The sequence below is a fragment of the Humulus lupulus genome, chromosome 8 (genome assembly GCF_963169125.1).
Source record: "Humulus lupulus chromosome 8, drHumLupu1.1, whole genome shotgun sequence".
Taxonomy (NCBI): domain Eukaryota; kingdom Viridiplantae; phylum Streptophyta; class Magnoliopsida; order Rosales; family Cannabaceae; genus Humulus; species Humulus lupulus.
Window position 1 is genome coordinate 170,440,444 of NC_084800.1, and position 24,440 is coordinate 170,464,883.

The 24,440-nt window shown below is 30.9% G+C and overlaps 1 protein-coding gene and 1 long non-coding RNA gene across 3 annotated transcripts; both read left to right on the forward strand.

Annotated features, from left to right (window-relative positions):
* Positions 1-4,138: 4,138 nt before the first annotated feature.
* LOC133798659 (myb family transcription factor IPN2) lies at positions 4,139-6,528 on the forward strand. Of its 2 annotated transcripts, none has more exons than XM_062237091.1 (6): positions 4,139-4,478; positions 4,620-4,696; positions 4,896-4,953; positions 5,069-5,135; positions 5,437-5,479; positions 5,579-6,528. In XM_062237091.1, exons 1-6 carry the CDS (start codon positions 4,310-4,312, stop codon positions 6,275-6,277), a joined length of 1,113 nt encoding a protein of 370 aa, XP_062093075.1. In that variant the 5' UTR covers positions 4,139-4,309; the 3' UTR covers positions 6,278-6,528. The 2 variants fall into 2 exon arrangements, with proteins under 2 accessions (XP_062093075.1, XP_062093074.1); XM_062237090.1 differs by having other exon boundaries at positions 4,142-4,478; positions 4,896-4,962.
* A 10,535-nt stretch (positions 6,529-17,063) lies between these two features.
* LOC133794668 (uncharacterized) lies at positions 17,064-17,732 on the forward strand. Its single transcript, XR_009875288.1, has 3 exons — positions 17,064-17,145; positions 17,414-17,524; positions 17,626-17,732. It is a non-coding gene; the product is annotated as an uncharacterized LOC133794668 (long non-coding RNA).
* Positions 17,733-24,440: the final 6,708 nt, after the last annotated feature.

Below are 24,440 nucleotides of genomic sequence, written 5' to 3' on the forward strand. Positions count from 1 at the left end.
TTTTTTACTCTAGAGATGTTTAATTTTATGAGAATATTTTTCCTTTAAAGCAACCATGATCTATTGATCATTATTATTCTTTTTTCTCCTTTGATCACTCACATTCCTCTATGTATCATAATGCCATTGCTACAGAAACTACTACAAAGATTGATCATCAATTACAAAAAAATGCCTCCATCAATGACACGACTCTAACAAATACTTCAACATCTCAGCATCCAAAATAACATGCAATTGTTTCCACTGAATTCGATCGACCTCTCAATCGACCATCATACCTCCAAGATTTTTGTGAGTGTTCCACCTCCCATCCTTTGTCTAATTTTGTTTCTTATGACAAATTTAGTTCAACATTTTGATCTGACATACTCAACGCACACACTTTTACTGAATCGAGTAGCTATACTCAGGCCTCCAAAATACCTCAATGGTAAATAGCCATGATCGAAGAGCTTAATGCTCTTACACTAAACAATACTTGGACAATTATCTTTCTCCCCCCAGACCAACATGCTATTGGAAATAAATGGGTGTATAAAATAAAACATAAATCTAATGGTGATATTGACAGATACAAGTCACATCTAGTAGCAAAGGTTTACAATCAACAACAAGGTATTGATTCTTTTGAAACTTTTGCTCCAGTAGTAAAGTTTAATACCCTTAAAATTTTACTTGCTCTAGCTGCTATTAACAAATGGAAATAGCACAAAATGGATGTTAATAATGTCTTTTTACATGGTGATTACAGGAGCAAGTCTACATGAAAACCCCTCAAGGTTATACAACTCGAGGGGAGCTTCCTTTAAATGTTGTTTGTAAATTAAATAAGAGCCTTTCTGGCCTTAAACAAGCTTCACGTCAATGGAATGCTAAACTTAGCGTCACTCTATTAAATAATAATTTTCAACAATCTCCTTCTAACCATTCTCTCTTTATAAGGTCTACATCTAATGCTTTCCTAGCTGTTTTAGTCTATGTTGATGATGTAGTCATTGCTAATAACAATGACATAGATGCAAATTTTTTTTAAAAAAAAATAGAATCACAATTAAAATTTAAAGATCTTGATCCTTTACATTTTTTTTTCTAGGAGTTGAGATTGGTAGATCTAAGAATGTTATTTCTGTTTCACAACGTCCATTTACTCTTCAAATTTTAAGTGATACATGATACTTTGGTACAAAACCATCATCCACTTCAATGGAACAAAATGTGAAGCTCATCAATGATGAATGAGAGCTTCTATCCGATCCTACTACTTATAGAAGCCTTATTGGTAAACTTATTTATTTAACAATTACAAGACCCGATATTTCTTATGCGCATATGCTAGCATGCTGTCAACAAATTAAGCCAATATCTAAGTACACCACGACAACCCCATATGTTAGCAGCCCAAAGGATACTTCAATATTTAAAGGGTACACCTAGTCAAGAACTCTTTTTTTCACTCAAAATCCTCTACACAACTTACAACCTTTGCTGAAACAATTCTGTCAGCAGCAGATATACAACTCAAAGTCTTCTCGGATGCTGATTGGAGTATTTGTCCAGACACAAGAAGATCCATTTCTGGCTTTTGCATTTTTTTGGGCCAATCCTTAGTATCATGAAAATCAAAGAAGAAAAATATAGTCTCTCGCTCCTCTAGAGAAGCTGAATATTGGGAAATGGCAAAAACTACTTGTGAGCTCTTATGGATCCTTGCTCTCTTGAAAGATTTCAGCATCTCACATCCACAACCAACCGTGTTATACTCTCACAACAATGCTGCCATTCGTATTTCAAAGAACCCAGTCTTCCATGAACACACCAAACATGTTGATATTGATTGTCACATTATCCGAAAATGAGTTCAAAGTGGTCAATTAAAACTCATACATGTTCCTTCCAAGAACAATTAGGCTGATATCTTCTCCAAGACACTATATCCTTCTCATTTCAACAACTTATTATCCAAGATTAGTGTCATAAATATGTACCACTCACCTTGAGGGGGAGTCTTAGAACTGTATTTTCATATTCTCTACTAATTTTATTATTTCTTGTTGATTAGTTAGCTGAATTTTTTATTTGTTATTTGATTCTTTGTTAAACTCTCAGCCTATATAAACAAATGGCTCTCTATTTTGTACTCTGTGAGATATCTTTCCAAAAATAATAAAGTCATATTTCTTTTCGTGATGATGATGATTTGAGGATATTTCCTTATTTTTATTGGTTTTAATCATCATAAATTAATCCTCATATTGATAATTAAGTGTTTACAATAGTGTATTTTTCATTTTTTTTCGAGATTAAATTTTGAGAACCCTGAAACCTATATTATTGTTTTTTTTTTAATTATTGAGTTAAAATAGTCATTTTCTATATATTTTTTTGTCGATTGATTTCAGATCTTTTACTTTTTTTTTTTTATTTAAGACTTTAAAATTTAAAATTTTGTATTTTTTTTTGTTAAAATTCTCTTGAGAGTTTGAAGAAATATAATTGAGGTATGTTAATATAAATTTTATCTATTAGTAAATTATAAAAGAATTGTATGAAGAGGTTTTTAAAAATTTGTGAGCTACCTAAAGATAATGTGTGTTTTATTGCATGATATGTTTTGTATTTGTTTATTTTGAAAGTATCATTGCCTAAGTAGCATAGAGTATGTAATTGAAGTAACATTCTAAGTGTTTTTAGTTAACCGTGTTGATTGACGCTTTATTAATAAGATGTCAATCACCAATGTGACGCGTTAGGGTTACCCTAAAGGTTTTTTTAGTGAAGTACAAATTTATCATGTGGTTGTTGAGATCTCTAATGAAGGTATTGCTACATTCATAGCCGAAGTAAAAAAGAACTACCGTATTATAAGTCGACATATATGATAAGCTTATTACGTTATAGCCAATTTAATAAGCATAACAATGTGACAAACTTGTGACGTACCACCTCTTGATTTTGTGATTGACTTGATAGCCTTTCCACAAAGAAGGCACCCAGGTACAGTGGAAAAGAAGTTACTGTTGTGGTGTATGAATCAGTACTACAAGAAAAAAGATATCATTAACATTTTGTATCCAAATCATGTGCCATAACACTTCTAATACATATACATACATATATACATACATACATACATACATACATATCTTTAAATAACTAAGGCGTCGGCATAAGATGTATAATATTGTCAAATTGAGCAATATTGATATTTAAAAATCAACATTATATATTCCAAAGTTAGTAATCAATTATCAACTGATTATCTTAGGAAGAAAAAGAAATAGAGAAGAAACCGTTATAAAAATATGTATGCATATGCTCGAAAAAAAGTGTCCCATATATGCCTAGGCAGAGCAGTCCCTTAAATATAAATCATTTGAACCTTTTTGTTGGTAATGACATAAAGGGTGTCTTTGTGTTCTAAAACATGATGGCTGATTGGTTAAGGCTCATAATAATTACACTAAAAAGGGGGTCGTACTACGAAAATAAGGAGGGACCAAATATGTATATTTATATAATGCATCGAGTTATGCATATATATATAATGTATATGTATATGTATATGTATATATATACGTGTAATATTTTTGTAATGACTATGTATAGTATAGGGCCAGCATATGCAAATTTATATGTGGTTCAGAAAAGAAGGATAAAGTATTGCCCATCATCATTGCATAAGGGGTCTCACTCATATCCTTGTAATGCCAAAAGCTTCACATGCTAGAAGAATAAAACTACTGCTTCTATAAAGATATGTACTCTTCTTTTCGTTATAACAAAGCATACACTACTCTCTCTCTCTCCGATCTCATACGAACCGTATAATACTCTTTATTATGTGTAACCTTATAAGATCCTCTCTCACAGATATATATATATATATACATGTAATATGTATTGTAGTATATTATATTGAGAGAGAGAGAGAGTATCTTTATGCAAAGGAAGGCCTGCACACATTAGAATATATATAGGGTGATGTTCTTTAAATATCTTTTCTTTTCTACTTTTTTTAAAAAAAATAATAAATAAATGTTTAGTAATTAAAAAAACATTAATTAAAGAAATAATTATCTTTAATATGTAAGGGGTTAAATTGTCCTGTCCCCCCTCAAAATATTGCTTTCTACCCCGCAAAGCAGCTAAGCTCACACCGCTCTTCTTAAAAAACGCACCCTATTCTTCCCTATTTGCATCGCATTTGTTCTTGAATCTCTTGGTATTCCTCTCTCCCAAAGAGAGTCTCTCAGAGAGAGAGAGAAAGAGAGAGAGAGAAAAGAAAGAGAATTAAGAAGAGAATAATATGTTCCAACACAAGAAGCCCTCAACTATGAATGCCCATGACAGACCTATGTGTGTTCAAGGTGACTCTGGCCTTGTCCTCACAACAGACCCCAAACCTCGTCTCCGCTGGACAGTTGAGCTCCATGAACGCTTTGTCGATGCCGTCACTCAGCTTGGAGGACCAGATAGTACTACTTCAACTTTCCATTATTACAATTCAAACTTCTTTTTTATTATATATATATACATACATGCACATAGACTTCTTCTCTCCTCTTCTTTATCTTGTTCTTCCTTCTTATTGATGATACATATAACAATATTTTCAGAGGCAACACCAAAGACGATCATGAGAGTTATGGGCGTGAAGGGCCTTACACTTTACCACCTCAAGAGCCACCTTCAGGTTTGAATATATACTTCAACCTATATATATATATATATATGTATATGGTTTCTCTTTCCTATATAGTTGCACTCATATGCAAAAACAAAAATTGGTTCAGCCGTGAGATTATGTTTCTCTCTTATTTTTAATATATATATATTTTTAATTTACTTTGTAATTGATTTATTGTATTATATTGTTCAACCTGGATATATAGAAATTCAGGCTTGGAAAGCAGCCTCACAAGGAATTCAATGATCATTCGATTAAGGATGGTATGAGAGGTGACTCTTCTTTTCTAGGGTTCTTCAAATCAATGAAAATATTGCAATATGGTGTACTATTAATTTCATAATTTTAAATATGATCTTCGTCTCTTTCTTTACACAGCTTCAGCTCTTGAACTTCAACGAAATACGGCATCTTCTTCTGCCATGATAAGCCGCAGTATGAATGAGTACGTGTATATATAAATATCGCCTTTGATTTGTTTACTTTTCTTTTTCCTATTTTTTTTTCTTTTTCTTTTTCAACACCACAAATCAAATATAACTCAATTTCAATGCATGGTTTTCGGTGGGTTTCTTTCTCTCTTTTCTTTTTGTTCTCATAATTTATACGAACAAAAAAAAAATAACAGCCTAAGTTTTAGCTTTCTTGTTATCATCATGGGATTTTGGGGTGGGATTTTTCTTGTGAAAAATGTATGTGCGTGGATATGTAGTAATAGCTCACACTTTTTGTTGATGCAATACCAGGATGCAAATGGAGGTGCAAAGAAGACTTCATGAACAATTGGAGGTAGGTAATTTAAAAATATGTATGAATTAGTGCATGTAAATGATTTTCATGGATTTTTTTTTTTAAAGAAAATGATTTAACATATATTTTTTTATATAGGTCCAGAAACATCTCCAATTGCGAATTGAGGCTCAAGGAAAGTACATGCAAAGCATATTGGAAAAAGCTTGTCAAACTCTTGCTGGTGAAAACATGGCATCTGGAAGCTACAAGGGTAGTATTGTAAATCAAGGTGTTCATCCTCATCCTCATCCTCATCATCATCATCATGACATGGGATCAACCATGAAAGATTTCAGCTCTCCTCTTGGCTTTCCATCTTTTCAAGACCTTAACATCTATGGAGGTGGTGACCAACTTGATCTTCAACAGAACATGGAAAGGTCATCATCCATGGATGGCTTCTTACCAAATAATAATAGTAATGATACTCTTTGTCTGGGAAAGAAGAGGGCTAGTCCTTATAGTGGCAGTGGAAAGAGCCCTTTGATTTGGTCCGATGATCTTCGGCTCCAGGACTTGGGAACAGCCGCATCCTGTCTTGGACAACCGGATGATCCTTTCAAAGGCGATCAGATTCAGATGGCGCTGCCGTCGTCCACCGAGAGAGGAAGCGAGATTGATTCCTTGTCTGACATTTATGAGACAAAGCCAGTAATCTCATCATCAGGTGATCATATGGGGGAGAAGAAGTTCGACGGAGCTGGAACAAAACTTGAAAGGCCCTCACCAAGAAGAGCTCCTCTCAGTGATAGGATGAGCCCTATGATTCAAGGAAGAAATTCACCTTATGGTTGAATTAGCATTGATCGTACTAATCATGGTTTAGATACGTAAGTTGATCCACATATATATTATATTAAACTCTCTCAAGCATATGGTCGATGAGGTCTTATTAGGGTTTTGACCATCAAGGTTAAATGTTAGTCTTATATATATATTCACGATTAGGGTTTCTATATACCGAGTGTATGATAAATGCCATGCATGGCAAACCCATCAAATTACATTTTCAAGTTAACATGAACATTGTATTAATTTTATTGTTATCGTTGTCATTTATTTCTTATTGACACTACTTCTTGGTATGCATATGTCTATCACAGTACTTGATCTAGGTTTGAGTAATAAATATTAGACATGGCCAAATGTAACATTAATAATAATATTAATATAATTGCATGTGGCATTACTTTGATGATCTTTAATTTTTATACAATCTTAGTTTTTAATGAGAAGCTTTGAGTCCTTTTGTTCACATGCATTTTACTTTTCAAAACAAGGCAATATTATATAACTATATATATATACATTTATATTTTTCTTTCTAATTGATTAAACCTATTGTTTTGTTGGACACAAACGATCTTCTATAACACCTTTTTTTGCTCCATATTATTTTTAATGGCTAGTAAATGATTGCGTACATCATTTTGAAGAAAATTTATTAATTAGAAAAAGTTAAATTTAAAACAATTAACAAGGAGGCAAATAAGAGCTAATTATTTATGAGATGGGATTCAAAATATTCTTATGAATAATATTGCGAAAATAAATGAAAAAAAAATCTTGAGAGAAAATCTGAACCCCAATATCTTGTGGATTTTATTAGTTGTTATTATTTTTTAACTTTTATGTTGTCAAAGTGTCAAGCCTACCTAAGAGCTAGATTTGGAAAAATTGTCCCCCCCAAGGCCCTGTTACAATTTTTTCTTAACATGGATTTCTTTATATATATAAAAGAATGAAAAAAAAAAGATATAAAAGTTCTGCCACTGGAATGATGATAAGGGTATATAATACTTTGGTGTGTACATTTAGCTCATGTTCAGTACTTTTTCAAGAGTTTGAACACCATTTAGATCTACTACGGAAAAGAATACTACTAGCAAGCTCAGGGGGGAAAAGGTGGAAAAGAAAAGGAAAAGAAAAAAGAAAGAAAAGAAAGGATGAGGGGGATAACATGCATATAATTTTGAGTTTTACTATATGAAATCTAGGTCTCTCTCTCTCTCTTTTATATGTATTAAGTGGTCAATGTGAGTTGTCTTCTTATGGAGCTAATTCTTACCAATGTATAGTTGCTTTTGAAACTGCTGCTTTATAAGTTAGTTGCTGGCTTCAAGTTCGTTAGCACACAATAATTAATTATATATATCATTGAAGACATAACCTATATTAATTGGGATAGTTAAAATATTATATAAAAAAATATACCCGTAGACATACATATATAATTCCTATTAATAAAGCAAAAGATGAATATAAAGGGCCAGAGTATCCACATAACGAGAGGTTATAATTAAAGAAAGCAAAACATATTTGTTAATTAAATGTGAATCAGATCATGATCGATCACTTGGTTTTGCGTTTTTTTTTTAAAAAAAAATCCAGCTTCATTGTGTAGTATATATATATATATATACTATAAATAATGTGAACCCGAATGCTTAGTTTTAAAATTATAAACATTGTCGATTCAGTTATTTAATATATATATAAAATGAATTATAGCTCTATAGTATATATAAATATTTATATCAATAATCACACTAGGTATAAATATATATTTAATTGGCTACATGACATATATATAAAATACAATAATATTTAAAAAGAAATTAATAATAGAAATAAAATAATAATAGAAAAAATTATAATGTAGACAGTAATATACATGCATCAATTATTTTTAGTTTCTAATGTATCTCACAATGTTCTTTGATGAATTTGATAAAGAAAAAGAGATCCAATCACTTGATAAAAAATAAACTATACCACATATTTATAAGATAAAAAAATAATATGTATGCCTTTATTATTTTTAAATAAATATAATTTAATTATTTAAATTATCATAAAAGTATCATATTTTAATTAATTAATTAGTTAATTTATTTTTGTTTAAGTTTATGTTTGTTCTAGTTTTTGAATTTGACAGTGACAACAAAAAATTATATATATTATATGTTTAATATAATATTAAGTTTAAGTTATAAAATATCTGGTTTTATTATTTTGAAATAATTATCATTGTAAAATATCTCAAAAAAATCTTATTTTAATTTATTTTATTAATTATTTATTTAAGTCTAAGTTATGTTTACAATTTACTGTTAAATATAAGAATATTCTATTAAATATAATAATATTTTGTTAAAGTTAACGAAAAAAAAAACAGTCAAAACCAAGAATTTCTGTTATCTACACACTTTTTATATAGAAGAGATAACATAAATTCTTGGTTTTAACAATTTTTTTGTTAACTTTAATAGAATATTCTAGATATTTAAGGGGATATACTTTTAAAACTAACTTAAAATTAAATATTTATCAATTATATTAATATAAATATAAATTCAAATTCAAATTCAAATATTATAAAATATCATTATTATAATAATATATAATAAAAGACTAGATATTTAATAACTATATTAATATAAATTTAAATGTTATAAAATATTATTATGAATATATAATCAAAACTTTTTACTAATTATATTGATATAATTTTATAAAGTATTATTATTATTATAATATTTAATACAAAATTAGATATTTAATATTTATATCAATATAAATTTAAATATTATAAAATATTATTATAATAATATATAATACATACTTTTAATTTTTATTAAAAAAATGATCATTTATGTTTAAAAATGTTAACATATTATATAAATATATATTTAAAAAAATCATAAAGAGTGTTTTGGTTTAATTTTTAATTTAATATGTTTATGTCATCAACAAAATACTCAATACACATCTGAAAACAAATGTCATGGTCGGAGCTGGATTGGCCAGAAATCAGAAGAAGAAGTTTTTTGCTGGAGGGATTAGCTATCTCAAAGCACGTGCTCTCTCTTACCAAATATTCTTTTATATATAATATTGTTTATTTATTTGAAATTTATATCATATGATACAAATTTAATAAATATAATTAAGAAATTATATAAATAAACTAAGCAAACAATATTCATTATTCGTTGCTTATACGCTGCTTGTATAATATTTGGTATGTGAAGTTTTCTTGCACTGCATATGATTTTCTACTTAATTATCATATCAGAGAACCCGACCAAAAGTATCTGTCTTGGCTTTTTTATTTTTTATTATTTCGGTTTTCTCTTCTTTAGTACTTTGGTACAAATATTCTCTAGTGTCAAATTAAGGAGGAGGACAAGTGTGCCATTCAAGTTTTAATTTTGCTTTATTTTATTTTTCCTTTTGGGTATACTTGGAGTGTCAGAAGAAGATTAACCTTTTCATGAAAGATATATAAGTTTCATAATGATAACACAGTAGTTCTATTTTTAAGGTGAAATAATAATACCATAAAATTCTAGTGAAGACCTTGCAATCATTAAACATAGCAAATCACTTTACAAGAAGAGTACTATATAGCTTGTGGTGTTCTAATTATATTAATTTACTGCCATGCACTTTTTTCTTGTACATATTATACTCAATTTTCATATGTATAAATTCTCTACTATTATTGCATATATATATATATTTAGGTTGCATTGGTTCAGCTAGTTTGTGTTTTCTACACTTTGATAATTTTTTTATATGACAGTGTATATTGTAATCATTTACGACACTTGCAAATTTTCAAGAATTTCAAATAATTTAAAGTGTACAAGTAGTTGACTTTTATACATATATATACAAAAAAAAATAAGCATACATGCAGCAAACCGTTTGAACATTTGTCAATTATTCAAAATTTATTGAAAATTTACAGGATGTTTTAAATGACTATAATATGCATTGTCACATAAAAAAATAGAATTTTTTTTTATTAGAGTGTAGAATAAACATTCTAGCTGTAATTTTATCATGTAAAATTGAAAGAAAGAAGAAAGATAAATTGCATTGTATATCCAGATATTGCTTTCAAAGCTCAGTTATAAATGTATCTAATTGATGAACTATAATTTAGACATTTGAAACATTAGAAGCTAATTTGGAAGCATACGTCAAAAATTGGTTGTTGAATATGTTAATAAAGTAAGGTTTGTGAACTATAGCAAAACCACTTTAATAATAACTGAAACTGATTGAGAGTTTGAAAGGAAAAAAAAACATATAATTAAGATTGCTTATATATATATATATTAAAGTAACTGATTTTGTAATAGAATGTGGAGTTTTTTTGGACAAGTTTTGTTTGTTTGTTATTTGATGGTGATGAAAAAGGATGGTGGTGCCACTTAGGTACCTTTATTGGTTGCAGAGAAAATTTAGTCACTGCAAGTTGGCAAGAAAGAAAGAAAAGCTAGTAAAGCCTAAAGAGAAGGAAGAATACAACGCACTCCCACGCCTGCAGATATCGAGGAAGCTTCTACCTTTATGTGCCCAAAGCTAAAGGGCTTCTACTCTCTTGCATTAAAATCTGATAATGATGATATATTTATATCTATATACTTATATATATAATGCATGGAAATGGATATATTTATATATATCTTTTCTTTTTTGTCTCTTCACTTTTGCATGCAATTGAGACTATTTTTACACTCCATCATCATATAATATGATCACATCTAATTAATTTAATTAACAAGTTATATATATATTTTCAAAGCAGAGGCACATCCTTCGATGCAATTGCAAATCATTTGAAGTGCTAGACTACTCCATTACTTCTACCCTGAACTTTGGATTCTGTGTTTTGCTTTCTTATATTCATTTGAAATAACAAACTTTTTTATTTAAGAGAAATCACCTCTCTTGTAAAAGAACCCCTAATTAATAAGAATACATCTCTTAATAAACTTTACTCCAGAAGCTTCTTTTGTCCCTACTCTCTCTCTCCTTCATAAAACATATATATAGTAGCATACTAAATAGTGTCATTTATATGCATCACTCAACTAAGCTCATCGTATATATGACCTTTTCTAATATCCCTAGTACAAAAAGATCAACAAAGATATATATATAAAAAAGTACGTACTACATAAATATATACGTATATATTCTTCCCATCAAAATTATAGTAAATTGTGATGTAGATGTTCTCAGTGGCAATCGTATGAGTGAAAATAATATTTAGGATTAATTTTGGCAAAGTGGAAAAGAAAAAAGGACAAAGAGAGGGCACCTTTCTAGCGTACAACCTAACCTATATATCTTTCAAATGTTACACCATTTGTTATATGGAAATGCTCATTCGATACCCTCTCTTTTATCGATACTACAAAAAGAGGGGTTTTAGTGATGACAATTTTCATCACTAGAACCCAAGTTATGGTTGATGGAGGAATTAGCGACGACCTAATCGTCACTAAATGTCATCGTTGAAGACCAGTCGCTAATTGGTTATTATTAGCAACGAAACTAAGTATGTCGTCGCTATTTCTTTCAGCAACGACAAAAATGGTCGCTGAAAAGTTGAATTAGTCGTCGCTGGTAGTTTTAGCGACGACTAGGACCCTTTTAGCGAAAACATACATTTTTTTTTGGTGTGATCGTTCAATGTAACAATTTTTTCTTAATCGTTTAAGCTAACATTTTTTTAATGGTTAAAGTTATTATATATGTACACACATACACACATTTAATATATATATATGCACACAATTTTTTTTTCCAAAAAAGGATTTGAAATAGAAGAGAATTTGAACCATGCACAAAATTATATTAATGACTAAATATTTATATGTAAAAGTAACTATCATAGTAAAATTAAAATACATAAATATGAAAGTTGTTAACTAAGTGTTGTAGGATCACCACAATCAGCTTGCTGAGAAGATTCTAATCCCGAGACTCCACCAATCCTAGCCAAGTGCTCCTCTATGGCTTGGAGTCGCTCCCTCACCTCTTGCATCTCCTGTGTAGTAGGAGGTGGTTGGGCTGGTTGAAGTACATAAGCTGCTTCACGATTTTCCCTCGTGTGAATCCTACGACCAAGCCCTGGATGATAGCCTCGACGACGTCCAAAGACCGTCTCAACAAGGGTAAGGTCATCCTATTATGTCGGGATAGTACTCAGAGCAGAGGAGATCATAGATGATTGTGACTGCAAAGTGTCACATACCTCCATCATCTTTTCCTGTATCACACAATTTTCAAGATTCTTAGAATTTACAATAAAATAAAGCAAGAAAATCATAAAATATAAATTTACTTACATAGTTATCCTTTCCAACCTTGCTCACCCAACCTTCCCGCCTATGAACTTTGTCACCACCCACATCTTTGGAACCCCAGCAAGACGCCCAATTTGTAAATCACACTACAATACAATAAGTTTGAAAAAGTTAAGAAAAAATCATTACAAAGAAAAAACATAAATAAAAATTATGTACAAAAAAGTATCTTCTTGTAACGAAGGGATGGCGTAGACTGTGATCCCTGCACGCTTCCCTGTTTTTATTTTGCACGGTTGGCAGAGTTAATCTTAGAACCCCTCTACAAATAATTTTTGTTAATCATATGTTAAATTAACAAAAATAAATAAGAAAAAAAATTATTTTTTGTGAATACCTTCACTTCAGGACGATAAAAATATTGGAGCACCTTCTGCCATTTCTCCACCACCAAACTAGCAGGAGGATGTGCTCGACCATTATTTTTTAAATAGATGAACAAGTTATTCTTCCACTTCGAGTAACGATTAGCCACTACACCAATCGTGGCTATGGAGGGAAAAAAATGGCTGGGTAAAATTAAAAGGGAGGGAAACAAAAAAAAATGACATATGGAAAAGCATTTTTTTTTAGCAAATGTAAAAGGCAAAGGCTCCGAAAGCTCCTCCGCACCAATTTTCTCTAATTCCTCTTCTGCTCCGCCGTAAGAGCTACTCTGATTGTCCCTCAGGCGTGGACTAAGGCTCGACGACTATGAGACATAGGCAGGGACTAAAGGTTGACGATGATGGGATGCAGACGGTGCTTTGGTGGTGAGGGCTAGATCGGTGCAGGTGGTGGTCGACTGTGTCTTGTGCAAGGTCGGGGACAGACGGGGACTGAAGGGTGACGAATGGGTAAGATTTTTTCTCACCTGTTTTTTTTTTTTTTTTCATCACCTTGTCTAACCTTATACTGATTTTGGGCAATAACAAGTTTTCATTTTGTTTTCTTATTCGGTAAAACATTTTATTTTTCTTTCTGTTTTCAACCCAGTGTTTGGTGTTACCTACATGGATTTAAAGCTGTCTATACCCTATAAAGCTTACACGAGGATTCGATTGTTCGCTTTCTTTTTCTCTCACTTCGTTAACTCTCAGCCATTCAGATTATGGAGATTTCTCTTTTCTCTCTTTCTCATCATCCCTTCCTATCTCTTTTTCTATCTAGTTCATACCTAGTAGTAGTAGTAGTGGCTGAGATATAGATTATAGTTGAATCTCATCTGCAAAAGAAGCTTGACAATTGAACTCTGGCTCTTGTATCGAGAAATTGGTAATTGCTCTTTTGAGTGCTTCTGGAATTGGGTTTTTGAAGATTTTCTTCTTATTTTGTTTCTCAAGTTTCTGAAGTTGGCTTCGACATCTTAAGATATACCACGATAATTGCTTTCTCAATATCATTGAATTGCAGTTCAAACATGTTTTTCACCCATGCAATGTGTTTGCTGTTTCGTCTAAATGATGTTATATATGTACCTATGGTGGGGACTTGCACGATGTACCTTTTGTTCATTTTTTTCTTTCTTTCTGGGTAGTAGTGGGTCCTTTTCTTCACTAGTTAATAACCTACTTTTTTTCTCTTATTAATTGGGTTTTTTTCCTTCAAATTTATGGACTCAAATAATTGATTCAATGACGTAACCGTGTTTTTCACTTACCCTTTTGCCTATCTCATTGCTTAACACTTTTATTAGAGTAATTCTACAGCAGTATTTATGTTTTTTTTTAATTAATTTTCAAAGCTTTGTCTTGTTTACTGGCCCTTGAAGACTCACTATTCCAAAAATATAATGTAGGAGAGGTAGTTGTCTTGAGAAGCATTTGTGCTTATAAATTTGTGCACACAAGGTTCAGTTGCATAGAGAGAGCATGCTAGGGAACAAGTACGAGAGTAACCAAACCTTGTCGAACGGTCGAGTTGGACGACTAGTGAATGATAGGAAGATAAGGAAAAATAGCAGGACTTCTCAATCAAACGATGTAACTACTGAGAATAATAACAATAATAATAGGGGGGCTCAGTATATTGAGAATGATGTCTGCTTAACAGAAGATGATAATTCGAAAGTTGCCACTGTTGGACAGTGCCCTGAAGGTGATACTGCAACGACTAACAATTATGAGCGATGTGAAAAGCTAGATAAAAAGCTTGCTAGGCAACGGTTATTGGTAGTTGCTAACAGATTACCAGTCTCTGCTGTAAGGAAAGGTGAAGATGTATGACATTTAGAGATTAGTGCTGAGGGTTTAGTCAGTGCTCTTCTGGGTATGCAATTCCTACTCTTCATTTTTTAAGATTGTTTGGTTTATTTATATTTATATTAAGATTGTTTACTTGATGATATTATTGCGTGTCTAACAAAATAGTTCCCCGTATTAATAGTTTTTTTGTTACTTTTTTTACCTGATGATTTGGTTTTTTTCTTTGTAAACTTGTTATTCACTTGTACTGTATGGTTATGTTAAAGGCGTGAAGGAGTTTGAGGCAAGGTGGATCGGTTGGGCTGGTGTAAATGTGCCCGATACAGTTGGACATAATGCACTTACTAAGTCTCTAGCCGAAAAGGTTAATCTTATATCTCACTATATTCTTTTTGGGCTATTTGGTATTTGGACAAATGTTTTAAGTGTTGTTGACAGTTGTGTATACTGAATCGTATCTTATCATTGTTAGATTAAGCAATCACTCTTTTAGACACAATGGTTCTATATTTCAAATGGTATAGGCTTACCTGGTACTATTAAAATAGGACCTTGAGAGTGTTAAGCTTGGTGTAGATCACATCAGTGACCCATCTATGTGGTATCTTGATGAGTAGGTCACATCATTGTGCCCCATCATTGCTTTTTTCTTGAATTGAACCTCAGTTTCTCATGCCAGTGCGTCAACCAAATGTCTAAACATAAAAGCTAATATGCTATATGTATTTTCATTCATATGCCAGTGGGTTAAGTAAATCATTTTTAATTTTATATATGGTTGTAACATAAATTAAATGTTTTTCCTTAGAAGTTTCAACAATCACTTTTTATTTTTAAAAATTACAAGAAAAAGTGTGTAATTGCTGCATGGCTACGAGTTTAGGGTACACTACTATAAGTTTTTATTTCTCTCTTGTGAGCTGATTTGGCGAAATAGTTGTTGCCAATTGAACCTGTATATGTTAATGTTGAAGTTGTTCTGGTTGTAGAATTCATATATAAGCTTTCTTTTTATAGGTGAATAGGCATTAGAATTAATTTAGATTGGCATCATCTCTCTCTCTCTCAGTTTGACACTTTGTCATATTTTCTATGCTTCTATTATAGAAAATGTCTCAAGTTGACAAGCTATGGGAGCGTCTAGTTCGTGCAGCATTGAAAAGAGAACGGATTGGGAAGGATGCGTATGGGCAGCTTGTTGATGGGATTGCAGGAAATGTTCCATCTCCCCTTGCAAACAATGGGGATATTGATGAAATTCTACGTGCTGTAGATGAGATCCAAAATAAGAATCCAAATGTCTCCAGGATCTGTATGTTTCCCCCTTTCTTTTTTCTTGGCTGTACAATTTGGAACTCATTTATATGCTGTCATGGTTTTCTATCATATTTTGAGTTGTTAAGAAACTGAACTGAGTACTTATTAAGCTAAATTTTGTTAGTTAACAACATTGTGAATATCTTGGTTTTTTTTTTTTGTATACCTACAGTGTGTGAACATGCTTATTCTTTGGCTCAAAATCTGGATCCTGACAGTGAAGGAAGAGGAGTTCTACAATTTAAAACTGGATTGATGTCTGTCATTAAGGTGTGTGCTTAGTTTGAAATGGATAAACTTCACTTCCAGATTTTTAGTCTGTTTGTTTTGCATTCTATACACTTAGACAATAATATTATATTTGCCATATATTTACTTGTTATTGTTTCCAAAATTTTAGCAAAAACTTGCAAAAAAGGAGGGAGGAGTTATAGATAGAAGCCAAGACATTGCTGTTTTGCAAGATTTCTACAAAACTCTATCGAGAGCAGAATGACGTGGAAAAGTTACGAGAAGAAGAGTTGAATTTAAGGGAGATTGGGGCTTTCAGTGGAGACTTGGGCGAGTAAGTATTTCACCCATTTGAACTCAAATAGATGGCACTTTTATTTATTTGCTTTTGTTCTGTTTATGCTAATACTGTAGTTTTATTTTCTAATCTACCTATAAGGGGAAAAACATAATTATGTGAATGTGACTTTCAATTTTCTCCTTTTGTTTATTTTTGTCCCCTGGTTTATTATTAATTTGAAAACCTTCCTTTAACTATTAGGAAAAGTTTGATTTGTATATTCCTTTGTTTTTTTGGCCAGCCCTTTATCTTTGGTGTTAAAGGTATTTTCTCAATTTTTCTTTCATGGCCATCATATTGATCTATTTATTGATAACTTTTTCCAGGCTGGAGAGAAAGACAGTTAAGAGGAAAAGAGTTTTTGATACTTTAAAAGTTCTAGGCACAGTCCTTCAGCAGCTGACTGAGGAAATTCCTGATGAGGTTGGTTGTATGACTTTGTCATCAGTCGTAATGATTTACTATCACTATTTTTGAACATCCAAAATCCTGTGAAGCATTTATGTTGAGCCCCTAAAAAGAATTAATGTGAAGAATTAGTGACTAAATATATGGAAAAAAAATTGCATGATATGTATCTACAAAGGAGGAATATGTTTCTGCTTGAGCTTCTTCATTGAAAGTTGAAACTAACATAAATGGGACACATTCTATTTAATCTTGCATCTCTCAATTGGTTTGCTTTATGCAGCTGAGACGTGTGATGGAAACTGATGCAGCTATGACGGACGACTTAATTGCTTATAATATTATTCCACTTGATGCTCCTAGCCCAACAAATCGTATTGGGTTTTTCCCCGAGGTAATTAGTTTAACAGTTTATGTTTCAAGTCCAAAATTTTGTTGTTTGTACCTCCTTTTGGAATAATTTTTTTTTGAATAGAATAAGAAATTTATGAACAGGTTCAAGCAGCAATCTCAGTGTTAAAGTATAGGGGACTGCCAAAATTGCCCGAGGATTTTCCCATCCCTGCTACAAGAAAAGCTGATGTTCTTGATTTTTTGCACTACATTTTTGGATTTCAAGTTTGTACGTCTAGATCAAGTGGTATATTGGATTTGGATTTGCTTATATTGGAAATCTAGTACTAGTTGGATAAAATGGGATTATTGGCTACACATAGGGTTAGGGACTCAATGGGATGCATCAGACTTATTTATTTCTTTTTTCATAACCAATTTGTTTTATGAGTACATAGTATGATCATATTATTTTTAAGTTGCTGAAATATTGTTTATTTTAGTATTTTAGTAGCTGAATTTAAGATAGAATGAGCGGAATTGGATGGGAATTTTTTAACATGCACATACAGAGCATTTTTCTTGATATGTGTATATAACTGGTGTTATCATGTCATTTGTTGTTGCTTTATTGGTATTCTATAAATATGAAAGAGATCAATGCTCTAAATCTGAGTTTGAATGTTTGCTATTTGTGTACTGTATAAGTTTATTAGTTTTTTTTTTCTTTCACTTTTGTCTGCTACCTTGTTTATAATATATGGTCAAATTTGTTAAAATTCCATTTAGATAGATAGCCATGTAGAGTATTTGTAGCCTGATCTGATCTTTATTACAAACTTTGTATGTAACAATAACAATTTTTGAGCTTTTTTTTTTTAGGAGAAGATAAGAAATGAATTTTCCCATGTTGAGAATGGTCATTTGGGGTCATTGGGATTAAAGAGTGTTGATCAATCTAATCTGTAAAGTGTGTGGAAGGTTTCTATGAGGCAGAAATAAAATTTTGAAGAGAAAGAGAAAGATATCTTGGGGATTATATAATCTTGTAATTAATGATATTTTTCTAATTTACTATCTAGAATGAAATTTTGAGGAGACTTGATTTATTTTAAAGTAAAGTAATAAAGGTTATAGGCACATCGTAGTAAAAATAACTTGATCTATCATGGCCCATGTTGGGGTTTTATGCCCTAATTAAAACCCAAATTCTTTGTAATCTCATTTTATTATCAATAAAAGAATAGAAATCATTTTTTGACTTGGTCAATCACTTTGCTCACATATTTTATTTTCATGATTATTTGTTTAATATAAACTTCTATTAAATCCCGAGCATATAGCTAATCTTATTTATAGTGACGTAATCATAGTGGAATATAAATATGATTATATGTTCAAAATAAGTTAGTCCTAAGATTAGTCAATGCACCAGATTTACACTGACTTGCCAATCTACGATATGATCTACTTACACATTACAGTGTTATGTTCTTTCCAGAACATTAGCAAAGTAGATAAGATCGGATGTATTTGTTACATCGGACAGGACCGATATTGACAGTTGATAAGATAAGTAAACATACCGTTATTATCTATTCTAGTCATATCATATAGTTGACCATAGGTCAATTCAATCTCAATTCTGAGTGGTTAGTATTCTAACTGATTGTATTATTTGAGTTCTTTGACTTGTTCGTTACCAGCTTACCCTACGGACTAGCCCATACTTACATCTTGGGAACTCGGTAGTATAATTGAGTGGGAGTGTTAATCATAGATATGAACATCTATAGCTTCTGATGAAGAAGTGAAACGATGGTTTCCTTTTAGTTTGGTTCAAGGTGTTAAATGATAGAGATCTCATTTCAGTAATTAAATTAGTTTACTGAAATATCATTTACAAGGAACTAAGTGTTTTAAGGATAAAATACAATGAGGGGTAAAACGGTATTTTAGTCGTATCTCATTGTAGATCGTCTATAGAGGATTGAGTGACAATTATGGTTGTAACAATGGATAATTAATAGCGTATCTATATTTGTTATAGAGCGTTCTATGAATTCAAGAGTGCAATTCCAAGTCTATAGTGGAGTCACGAGGAATTAATAAGTTAGTAAATTTATTTGTTAGATTTATGATAACTTATTGGAGCTTGATTTCATAGGCCCATGATCCCCATTGTACCTTGGATAAAATCATCTAGATAGTCTCAATTAATTGATTTAATTATCAATTAGAATTATCAAAGTTGACCAGGTCAATTTTAGATAGTTTCACAGAGTTGTGTAATTTTGACAAGAAAAGAGAAATTATGGCAGATTTATTAATTAAGATAAATTGGTATCTAAATTAATAAATAAATTTAAATCAATGTTCAAATTATAAATAATTAATTTGATAAAGGATTTAAATAATTAAATCAATAGAAAATAATACAGGCCTTGATTTTAAGTCCAATGGGCTTATAATCAAATGGGAAATTTCACGGGCCTATATCCCATGATAATTTCGACCTAGGGCTTCAAAATGGCTGTTATTTTATTGATTTTTTAATTAAATTAAATGGCCTAATTGAGTCTATAAAAGGAGTGCTTAGAGAGAAGATTTTAGAGATGACAGATAAGTCACAAGTCAGATTTTCTGATAGTTTTATATTCTCTCTAAACATAAGTCCTTTTCTAAGCCACTTTGTTATTTTCTCTTCTTCTCTCTATATCTATCTCATGTGTTGAGAATTGCCCACACTAGTCTAGGTGGTTCTAAGGATACATTGGAAGATTGTGAAGAAAATAGAAGATCGGTTCAGTTTCTTGATAATACTCTGCGACAGAAAGGATACAAGAGTTAGAGAAACTGAAGGAAGGGCTTCTTAATTCCGCTGCGTATACTGTAAGTATTATATTATTTGTTTCTCTTTGAATTCAATTTTAGAAACATGTTTTAGGCTATCTCGTATTAATTTGTTTAATATTAGATATACATGAAAATAAATAAAGATCCTGTATAAGCTTTTCCAACAGCCCAAACTAGTACTATTTGTGACATGGTACTTTAATTCAAGAGAAGTAAAAATTTAATACTTTTCCATGAAAACATGAATAAGTGCCATCAACAGTGAAGAAGAACAGGTTTAGTCGATAGTTAATTAATATGATCATATTTTGATTGCTATTTTGAACTGTTCTTGAGACAAGATACTTTGATTGCTTTTTGGCTCTGAAATATACTGGTATAAATGTTGGGAAAGTTGGATTAGATCAGAGAGGCTTTAGTAGTTGCAATATAATATTCTCTAATTGTTCTCAGATTGATTTCAAGATCATATCTTTAGTCGATTTTATGGAGTCCATTGTCACCTAAACAATCACTGATCATCTTTTGTTTTGCATACTCTGATATTTTGGTCTCCTATCACCACAGAAAACATGTTTAGACAACTTAGCTTACTTGGGATTAGAATGGAATCAAATTATTTCCATGTTGTTTTTTTGGCATGTTTTGAATTGAGCCAAGAATTGCTAGCAGCCCTAGTTGGAAAGGAAAATAATAAAAATGAAAGATGCTTGTTGCTTGTTCCAATGTATATAATCTATATGATAAAATGTATTTGATATAGATTGAAAAATTATGGACAATCTTATTGATATAACCCATGCTATGACTATGAGGATCACCACACTTGTTGTTTTGCTTATCTTTCTACTTTCTCTTAATTCCTTCCTGTAATGAAAAAACTGTCCTGCAGTCTTGGAGAGTCTTTTTAATGCTATATATTGTCCATTAGATAGCCCACCCTGAAGAAGCAGTACATGGAATAATATGCAAGGAGAATGAGTCAAATCTCAATCAAGATATTGATCAAATATCTTTTTGATATATAGTTCATAGAGTAATTTATTAAAACATGTAGAGCCAAGACCAGAGATCACAACAACTTGCACAAACACAATTTGATCCAAAGAAAAAGTCACAAGAACAAACCAGTTAGAAGAAACACACAAGAAATCAAACCAGTTAAAACACAACACCAAGAATTACGTGGTTTGAATTATAGTCAAAACTTAGAACTCTAAGCTACATCCACAGGCAGCCACTTTTATTAGAACTTCCTTCTTCTTTTTCAGTACAAATCTCTCTTCTCTCAGTTATAGATTTTTTTACTGAATTACAAGGAAAAGTTTCTAAAAAACTATATGTAAAAGTATACAACTCAACAGTATATATAGCAGTAGTAAACATAACGAAACATAACTAACTGCTTTACAAGAATCCAATTATAAACATAAAAGATTGCTGACTGGACCAAAATAACTAACAAATTCTCCACCTTGGTGCAGTAACAATCTTAGATAAGTGGCTGCACTTAAGGCCCCGAATGGATTAGTTTCCTTTCAGCTGAATCAGATCCAAGCAGTGGAAAAACTTACTACTTGGAATCACCTTAGTGATCGAATTGGCAAGGAGCATTGCAAAGTTAATTTGCAAGAGGTACGGAATTATGTTCTTTTAACTCTTATTAATAATATCTTAAAAATGTTAGAGGAGTTTGAATATCTTAAATATTCATCCATAGAGAAGTAGGTTCTGAGATTAAAATTGCGTGTTGCGATGATAACGGAAGGTTGAAAACTTGTGTGTATTAGAGAAGTAGGTTCTGGAAAATTTGTTTGTGTGCTGCGGTGATATAAGGAAGAAAACTTATTGTGTGTTGTTTGAATTTTTTGACTTGGTATTGATAGATGGTTAGGTAAGCTTTTATATGTATAGATTAGATTTTTCATTATATGTATAGATTAGATTTTTCATTTAGTCATATTGTTTTCATTATTTCCATATGTATAGATTAGATTTTTCATCCATATATATTGATGAAAACTAACTCAAATAACAATTATATGTATAATCAAAGATAAAAACAAGTTATACTAATATATAACTAGCCAAAATTATTCCTTAGTGCAAAACCAAGTGGGATGCTACCATAAATTTTTAAATTATATTTTAAGAGAATCAAGGCTTAAATGCCACTGTAGATATTGATACTAATAAAACAAAAATAAATTTCCTCTGCTTTGCTATATTTCAAAAGACTACCCTTATAAAGCTATTTCACAAAGGTGTTTTTGTAAAAATATCTTGTTGCAACAACTTTGTGAGCCACACCCATTTAAAATTTTAACAATGCAAATGAAAACTAATTTAACCGTTAGTGAATTATGTAAGAACTCATATACACTGATACTTACTGTAGCTTCTGGGTTTTGAATCAACACACAAAGCACATCAACCAACTCCCCAAGATTGTGAGGAAGAATATTGGTCGCACATTTTAAACATCATTTTTAACAAAACAAGTGTCATATATCTCACAATTCAGGGCCAAATTAAGAAGCATACATAGCCAAGTTAAGAAAGGATTTAGGCCAAAATCATTTACTCATTTATAAACAATTATACATATATCTCATTGAAGCATTCTGTCAACCACCTTCAATGCATTACTTAAAGCTTAGTACTATATACTTCAAAACAGTAAGCAAAACCATCATAAGAGTAAAACTAAAAAAACTTGCAGATATATCTGTACAATTGAGCTCCACAATTCAAGAATATGCACAACCCCTTCGATATAAATATATGAATTATCTCTCTCAAATCTCATTTTCTCTCGGTATTATCTCAATCAGAAACAAATATATGTATATAAATATATATTGATTAAATTCAAAATACTTTCTCGATATTAATTTGAAATCTGAAAGGAAAAAAAAAACTACACGATACTAACTACTCTATGAGTTATCTGGGTCTTGTTTTAGCTAAGAGAGAGATAGTTGATTTCAGAGCATTTGTGATGGAGAGAGTTGATAGACTGTGTGTGTGTGTGAGAGAGAGAGAGAGAGAGAGAGAGAGAGAGAGAGAGAGAGAGAGAGAGCAAAATATTCTCTCTACTTTTGTACATTCAACAATTATACAAAAACAGAGGAGCAACTAATATGAATGTTTCATGATGTTAGTTGATTATATATGAAAATATTTCTATCAAGATAGGATATACATAAAGGAAATGACCAAGAGACTACCTGGCCAAGGAAATGTTAAGAATCCAGCATGTATAATTGTTAATTAGAACATATTAAATATGGTGAAACAGAAGCATGTATAATTGGAAAATATTAAATTTGGTGAAAATAAGTGATTAATGAAGGCACTAGACTAGTATAATCAAACCTTCTCTTGATTTCCAATTGTAGAATTTGTTAAATAAAATATTTATTAGAAAATAGAATAAATTAATCAAGCAGAATTTTATTTACAGTAACAAAATTCTATTTACACATATATAGAGAATAACAATGATTACAAATCATTGCTCCCAACACTCCTTAGTACATAATTTAATGAGTTTATAGTCTTCTTTTTAACGAGCCTAAGGAGACCAAACAACACAACAAAAAAGTATTGAAATAAGAACAAGCACCACTTAAGTAGAAAAAAAAAACAGCTAAGAAAAGTACCAAGTCACACATTTGAAAATATTTATAATGTTTTTGTTTCTTCTTTTCCTTGTACATATATAAATTAAAGCTAAAAAAGACTTATATGCATAGGAGACTAAAAAATAAGGGAATCATTAAAGTATGAAAAATTAATGAATCATAACTACTATATGCGAAAAAATGGATACCTAATGTTATAGACGCAAACAGAACAAGTTCTAGCAATAGTTCTACATGATATGAAATTGGAACAATATCAGAGAACCATGAATAGTATTAAAGAAATACAAAAGCCATCCAAAATATTAACGTGCTTACTTAAATAATGTTTATCTTTGATAGTCATGCTTAGTGTTGTTTAATGATCTTGGTTCAACTCTTCATAACATAGTACATAGCGAGATCATTTTTCAAATTTGCTAAATTATAACTGAACTAGAATGAAATATTATTCATCTAACAACAAACCAATCA